Here is an 8413-nt window from a genome sequence, read left to right as displayed (position 1 = left end):
AATTTGGTAACTTGGCTGCATGGGCAATACAAAGCAGAGACTGCACTCAGAAGCATAACCAGAAAAAATATAATAAAAGCAACACTTGGGTTTTCAGCAAGACATACAATATGAATACAGAATAGTTCTTAGTTCTTATCTTTTGCCTCCTCATCATCCAGGTACCTTAATCTCCACCAATGCTGAGTTTCTCACCATTTATTGATAATTACTTTGCTTTATGATTCTATACCAGAGGTCAACAAAGTTCTTCTGTAAAAGGTGAGATAGAAAATATTTTAGACTTTGTGGATCATGTGATCTCTGTGGCAACTGCTTGGTATCTAAACAAATGCATACACACACACACACACACACTTAAAATACCTAATGCACAGGTAAACAAATAAACATTAGGAATACAAATATATGCAATACTCAAACAAATGAGCATGGCTGAGTTCCAACAGAATTTTATTTATAGACATCAAAATTTGAATTTCATGTACTTTTCAGATGCTATGCACTATTCTTTGATTTATTTAACTATTTTAAAAATGTAAAAGTCGATTTTAGCTCTGGGCCATATAAAACAGGGGACTTGCTGGATTTCACCCATGGGCTGTAGTTGGCCAATCTCTGCTCTAATATCTTTGCATATAACATCATCTGTGTTTGTACATGGTGTCTCCTCTACCTAGCTGACTTCTTCCTTCCCATTTTCAAAACCCAGATATGTTTCCTCTGTGATGCTTCCAGATGTGGTTATTCCTGGGTACTTTTTAAAAATACTTAGTTATTCAGTTATGTTTTAATTATCTATTGGTATCAGAATTTCCCAATTTAATCTGCAAGTTTCCTTAGGTCAGGATCTGCTTATTATTTACAGGCATAGGCCCAAAGCATATGCAGGTTTACCTATTTATATGTACTTTGGATAAAATGGGTGGAAAAATGCATACAAGAGTTTCAGGAAGTTTATTATTCCTGGAGTTTCCATTGGATTCCACATCTACTCATACTCTCTCCTAAAACCACCTTCATGAGAAGCTCCATTTCAGGACAAAGTGTAGTGTTTGGGGCTGGTGAAGAGGATTGGAAAGGCAGAGGGAGGAGAGATGGAATGGCCCGTTGGATTCCCATAGAACTTCTGGAATCTACTGGGGAAAAAGAGATGGCACCCTGGCTCAAGAGTGGGAGGCATCACAGAACCTGGTGGCTCATGGCCAGCCCACAGGCCCTTCCCACCCAGTCCCTCCAGAACTTCTGCAGGAACATCTCTCTGCTAATCATTTGACTGACTGCACCAGGAATAGGAACCCACTCTTCTAGGTCTTCGGCACCCATAATATTGCCCTAAAGAAGTAATGTACTCTGATGTGCTCTGCTTCATGAATGTTCCATTGAGGCAAGTCTTCCTTGAGTTAATCAGAGGAGAGTCAGACTTAGAGGAAGTATATGTCCTGGGGAGGCTGCAGGACTTGGAAGATTTCTGACCCAGAAAACTTTGGAGGACAGATTTGGAAAGCTGGTAAACTCAAAGTTTTTGTGGTCTCAGATCTCACTTAACTGATGAAGTAGAAACAGGAAACTGAGGCATATGCATGAGAGGAATTGTTGAGATCTTACCAGTGCAGACACAGGAATAGAATGAAGTGTCCCTCCAAAGCCTGCCAAACCTGGTCCAGTTGAGCATCTGAACCTGAAGAGGAGCCCTTGGCTGAACTGGCCCTCGCAGGGAGGCTTACCTGCACCCAATAGGGAGATCTGCCTTGCTCAGCTCTGCCTGACACCTATACTTCCTGCTTGTCCTTGAGTATTTGAAGACCTCTGGCTCTGTTGTCAGAATAACCAGAAGAGGAACGAGGGAAGTCTTACTCTCTAGCCTGGAGGAGCCATTAATGGCTGGACCGGAAGCCAGGTCCCTGCTGCCTCCTTTGTCAGGCACATGTGAGCACACTATATGGGTTGGCCATGCTCCCAGTCCTGACTTAGGAGAGTTATTCCCAGCTGTGTCTCGTTTGTCCTCAGGGCCAGTGGAAGCGCTGGCATCTGTTTTTGCCCCCAGGTGTAATTGGGCTCACCTTAGCTCCTCTTCCTTCCCATACCTGATCTCTCTTGGATCCACTGTCCTTTGGGGCCCTAAGGAATATCAGATGCTAATAGGATGAAGTTCAAGAAACAAAACCCATACTCTAGGAATGTGGCATTGTGTAGAGAAAAGCACAAAAGTTTTGGAGTCTGAGGGACTTCAGTTTATTTTTTATTTTTTATTTTTGAAGCAGAAGTTTATTCTTCTGTTTTATGTTCTGTGGAAAGAGATCTGAAAATATTCTTTATTTGGGGGTCTGAATGTCTTTTTTTTATATTTTTATATTTTTTATTTTAATTTTCATTATGATCAGTTAGCCAACATATAGTACATCGTAAGTTTTTGTTGTAGTGTTCAGTGATTCATTAGTTGGGTATAACACCCAGTGCTCGGGTGATGGTTATTAAGGAGGGCACGTGTTGGAATGAGCACTAGGACTTCAGTTTAATTCCAGCACTGGAGCTCTCTGATTTGTGATGCTTAGAAATTTTGTTAAGCTCTCTGAATTTCACTTTCCATATTGCTGAGACAACGATAATATGTTGATTTTATAGCATTGATATGATTACATGGGATATATTATTAGTCTTGATGTTATTATATTACAGCATGTGTTCATATCTCATATGAATATAATGTTACAATAATCTATCATATAGCCAATAGTTGCTCATCAGCAAATATGTATTGACTGATTACAACACGCCAGGAATTCCATGCTCATGGATTGGAAGAACACTGTTAAAGTGTCTATACTACCCAAAGCAATATACACATTTTATGCAATCCCTATCAAAATACCACCAGCATTTTTCAAAGAGCTAGAATGAACAATCCTAAGATTTGTATGGAACCAGAAAAGACCCTGAATAGCAAAAGTAATTCTGAAAAAGAAAAGCAAAGTGGGAGGCATCATGATTCCAGACTACAAGCTGTATACAAAGCTGTGATCATTAAGACAGTATGGTACTGGCAGAAAAACAGACACATTGATGAGTGGAACAGAATAGAGAACCCAGAAGTGGACCCACAACTATATGGCCAACTAATCTTCAACAAAGCAGGAAAGAATATCCAATGGAAAAAAATGACAATCTCTTCAGCAAATGGTGTTGGGAAAACTGGACAGTGACATGCACATGAATGAAACTGGACCACTTTCTTACACTATACACAAAAATAAATTCAAAATGGATGAAAGACCTAAATGTAACACAGAAAACCATCGAAGTCCTAGTGGAGAAAGCAGGCAGCAACCTCTTTGACCTTGGCCACAGCAACTTTTTACCAGACATGTTTCCAGAGGCAAAGGAAACAACAGCAAAAATGAACTACTGGGACCTCATCAAGATAAAAAAGCTTCTGCACAGAGAAAGAAACAATCAACAAAACGAAAAGGCAACCCGTGGAATGGGAGAAGATAACTGCAAATGAAATATTGGATAAAGGGCTAGTATCCAGAATCTATAAAGAACTCACCAAAATCAATACTCCAAAAATAAATAATCAAGTTAAGAAATGGGCAGAAGACATGAACACACATTTCTCAAAAGAAGACATAGAAATGCCTAACAAACACATGAAAAGATCCTCAACATCACTATCATCAGGGAAATACAAATCAAAACCACAATGAGATACCACCTCACACCTATCAGAATGGCTAAAATTAACAACTCGGGAAACAACAGATGTTGGCAAGGATGTGGAGAAAGGGGAATCCTTCTGCACTGTTGGTGGGAATGCAAACCAGTGGAGCCACTCTGGAAAACACTATGGAGGTTTCTCAAAAAGTTAAAAATAGAATTACCCTATGACCCAGCAATTTGCACTATTAGGTATTTATCCAAAGGATACAAAAATGCTCACTCAAAGGGGCACATGCACCCCAATGTTCATTGCAGCACTATTGACAATAGCCAAATTATGGAAAGATCCCAAATGTCCATCGACTGATGAATGGATAAAGAAGAGGTTGTATACATATAATATTACTCAGCCATCAAAAAGAATGAAATGTTGCCACTTGCAACAACATGGGTGGAACTAGAGTGTATTATGCTAAGCAAAATAACTCTTTCAAAGAAAGGCAAATACCAAATGATTTCACTCATTTGTGGAATTTAAAAACAAACCAGATGAACATAGGAGAAGGGAAGGAAAAACAAAATAAAAATAGAGAGGGAGGCAAACCATAAGAGACACTTAACTATAGAGAATGAACTGAGGGTTCCTGGAGTGTAGGTGGGTGGAGGGATGGGCTAAATGGCTGATGGGCATTAAGGAGGGCACTTGTTGGGATGAGCACTGGGTGTTATATGTAAGTGATGAATCACTAAATTCTATTCCTGAAACCAATACTATATGTTAACTAACTTGCATTTAAAAAAGCCAGTGGTGGGGGGTGGTACCTGGGTGGCTCAGTTAAGTGTCTGCCTTCTGCTCAGGTCATGATCACAGGGTCCTGGGGTGGAGTCCCACCTCAGGCTCCCTGCTCAGCGGGAGTCGGCTTCTCCCTCTGCCCCTCTCCCATTCATCCTCTCTCTCTCTCTCCTCTCCCTCTCAAATAAATGAATAAAAATTTTTTTAAAAAAGTACAATGTGGGGGGGCACCTGGGTGGCTCAGTCAGTTAAGCGTCTGCCTTCCGCTCAGGTCATGATCACAGGGTCCTGGGGTGGAGCCCCACCTCAGGCTCCCTGCTTAGCAGGGAGCCTACTTCTCCCTCTGCCTCTGCCTCTCTCTCTCTCTGTCTCTCATGAATAAATAAAGAAAATCTTTAAAAAAATAAAAAATAAATTAAAAAGTACAATGGTGTGTAGTTTATTCTGTATTCAAAACATGGTAAATCATTGTGTTTATTATCTAATGATACTCTATGCTAAAGAATACAATATATGTAGACATCCCTAATTAGATATTCATTGAAATTATTTCCAACTCATAGAAAACAACAGAGAAATCTGAAGATTTTAAATGGAATATCTCAAGTGAATTTCTTCGCAAAAATAAAAAATGACAATGAGGCTGCAAGCAAAGTAAGTTTCTAAGTGGCATATTTGTTAGCCAAACAAGGAAAGTCTTTACTGGTGATGAGTTGATAATATTGAGTATAATTTTTTGTAATACAATATTACCTGGGAAAAATAGCCTGACGAAGGAATTGATTAAGGCTCTTGGGGTTATAAAGGAATATGCATGGAGATTACAGTTCCACTTTCCTCTATCCATGTTAAATACCAACTAACTTAAGAGCCAGTACTGCCTCAGGAGCATACAAAAATGAAATGAATAAATTATGTAAACAGGGATTATAGGCTTTTTACCGATTGAATGAAGTTAGACTTATCCAAAACAGGATTAAGTGCCAAGATGACTTTTGTGTCTCCAAGTTCATCGTACAAGTAGTTTCATATTGTCCCAGTGTTTGTCACATTGGCAGACATGAACAGAGTGAATACCTGGAATGGATAGGTCGTAGAATTGTCAAAATGCCACTGTACCAATAAGAAAAATAATGTGAGCCTACAACAAAACCAAAAGACAACTGACAGAATGGGAGAAGATATTTGCAAATGACATATCAGATAAAGGGCTAGTATCCAAAATCTATAAAGAACTCATCAAACTCAACACCAAAAGAACAAAGAATCCAATCAAGAAATGGGCAGAAGACATGAACAGACATTTTTCCAAAGAAGACATCCAAATGGCCAACAGACACATGAAAAAGTGCTCAATATCGCTCAGCATCAGGGAAATCCAAATCAAAACCTCAGTGAGATACCACCTCACACCAGTCAGAATGGCTAAAATTAACAAGTCAGGAAATGACAGATGTTGGCGGGGATGTGGAGAAAGGGGAACCCTCCTACACTGTTGGTGGGAATGCAAGCTGGTGCAGCCACTCTGGAAAACAGTATGGAGGTTCCTCAAAAAGTTGAAAATAGAGCTACCATATGATCCAGCAATTGCACTACTGGGTATTTACCCCAAAGATACAAAAGTAGGGACCCGAAAGGCTACGTGCACCCCGATGTTTATAGCAGCAATGTCCACAATAGCCAAACTGTGGAAAGAGCCAAGATGTCCATCAACAGATGAATGGATAAAGAAGATGTGGTATATATATACAATGGAATATTATGCAGCCATCAAAAGGAATAAGATCTTGCCATTTGCAACGACGTGGATGGAACTGGAGGGTATTATGCTGAGCGAAATAAGTCAAACAGAGAAAGACATGTATCATATGACCTCACTGATATGAGGAATTCTTAATCTCAGGAAACAAACTGAGGGTTGCTGGAGTGGGGGGTGGGGTGGGAGGGATGGGGTGACTGGGTGATGGACACTGGGGAGGGTATGTGTTCTGGTAAGCGCTGTGAATTGTGCAAGACTGTTGAATCTCAGATCTGTACCTCTGAAACAAATAATGCAATATATGTTAAGAAAGAAAAAAAGAAGAAGAAGAATGTAGCAGCAGGGGAAAAAAGAAGGGGGGGAAATCGGAGGGGGAGAAGAACCATGAGAGACAATGGACTCTGAAAAACAAACTGAGGGTTCTAGAGGGGAGGGGGTTGGGAGGTTGGGTTAGCCTGGTGATGGGTATTGAGGAGGGCACGTTCTGCATGGAGCACTGGGTGTTATGCACAAACAATGAATCATGGAACACTATATCGAAAACTAATGATGTAATGTATGGGGATTAACATAACAATAAAAAAAATTAAAAAAAAAAAAAAGAAAAATAATGTGAGCCTACAATGAGCAGAGAAGTTTTCCAGGTGGTAGCAATAGGTCTAATCTACTTCTGTGCTCTTTTCCCTGCACTGAGCTTCCCAAAAGTCATTTCAGCAGCTGGGTTTCATCTCAACAGAGATGGGAAGAGAGGCAGATGAATCCCAAATAGTAAACTAATTGCTCCCCATTCAGTACACTTTACTCTTCTTAATGTCTATGGGATGCAACTTCTAACGCCTAAAGCCTTTCGGAAGGTCCGGACAAAGGCATTCTTCACCTCATTATTTCTCAGGCTATAAATGATGGGGTTCAACATGGGAGTCACAACAGTGTAGGATAATGACAGCAGCTTTTTGCTCTCAGGAGAATTATTGGATTTAGGCCGGAAGTAGGTGAGGCTCGAAGATACATAGAACAGAGAGACAACAAGGAGGTGGGAGGAGCAGGTAGAGAAGGCTTTATGCTTCCCTTTAGCTGATGGAATCTTAAGGATGGCAGCAGCAATGCAAGTGTAGGAACACAGGATCAGCAAACAGGGCATCATGACAACAAGAATGGTTCCAACAATCGCATAGATCTCAAACAGTGCTGTGTCTGCACAGACCAGCCTCAGCACAGGTGGGCTGTCACAGAAGAAGTGATTCACCTTGTTGGTGCCACAGAACGGAAAGCTGAAGAGCCACGTGGTCTGCACAGTAGCTACGGGAAAGCCTGGAAACCAGGAGGCAATAGCCAGTTTGGCACGTGTCCTTTGGTTCATGATGACTGTGTAGTGCAAGGGACTGCAGACGGCTACATAGCGGTCATATGCCATGGTGGCCAGGAGGAAGCACTCATCAACTCCAAAGAAGAAGAAGAAATACATCTGTGTGGCACAGCCAAGGAAGGAGATGGTTGTGTCCCAGGCCAGCAGGGTCCCCAGCATTTTGGGCACAATGACTAGGTTGAAGCCAATCTCCAAGAAGGACAAGTTCCTGAGGAAGAAGTACATGGGACTGTGCAGCATGGGGTCAGCCAAAGTAAGCAGAATGATGAGGCTGTTTCCCATCAGGGTGACCAGGTAGATGATTAGAAATGTCAGGAAGAGTAATGACTGTATTTCTGTAGGTAGGGAAGAGAAGCTCATGAGGATAAACTCCTCAACTCTTGTCCAGTTTCCTCTAGCCATAGATATAGAAATGAATCCCCAGCTGTGGTCATGGAGAGAGATTCTTGATTGGAAGAGTCAGACTCTGGATTTGTTTTTCAGAATCTTTTTTCATGTCAGGAAAAGAGGCAAGATCAAGATCTCAGTTGGAAGAGGAAGGGCCTTGTATTGTCTAAGAACAAAGACATAAGGAAGAATGCCCAGAGCCTGAGCTCTGGAATGGGTAATAGTTCATCTTTCCCTACTGTTACTCTTTTTTATGATCTTTTTTGTGTTTTGTTTTGTTTTTTACCATATTTACTAAGACAAATCAGATCATATCTACCACACCCTTTTACTGCTGCACACATAATACCTTTGAGGTGGGGTTAAGAGCTATCTACTCTCCCGTGTTCATTGTGCCGTTATTCACCATAGCTAAGATATGGAAACAATCTAAATGTCCATCAGTGGA

General features: G+C 40.9%; 1 protein-coding gene across 1 annotated transcript; it reads right to left on the bottom strand.

Annotated features, from left to right (window-relative positions):
- Positions 1-6836: 6836 nt before the first annotated feature.
- LOC116629535 (olfactory receptor 10A2) lies at positions 6837-8378 on the bottom strand. Its single transcript, XM_032399801.1, has one exon. The coding sequence runs from the start codon at positions 7978-7980 to the stop codon at positions 7027-7029; it is 954 nt and encodes a 317-aa protein (XP_032255692.1). The 5' UTR covers positions 7981-8378; the 3' UTR covers positions 6837-7026.
- Positions 8379-8413: the final 35 nt, after the last annotated feature.

This window comes from Phoca vitulina, unplaced genomic scaffold, assembly GCF_004348235.1.
Source record: "Phoca vitulina isolate PV1807 unplaced genomic scaffold, GSC_HSeal_1.0 scaffold1308, whole genome shotgun sequence".
Taxonomy (NCBI): domain Eukaryota; kingdom Metazoa; phylum Chordata; class Mammalia; order Carnivora; family Phocidae; genus Phoca; species Phoca vitulina.
The sequence above is the reverse complement of the archived record's forward strand: the minus strand, read 5'-3'. Positions and strand labels throughout refer to the sequence as shown.

Excerpts from the sequence above, each read along its gene's own strand:
- LOC116629535 (XM_032399801.1), bottom strand. The coding sequence starts at position 7,980 with ATGGCTAGAGGAAACTGGACAAGAGTTGAGGAGTTTATCCTCATGAGC.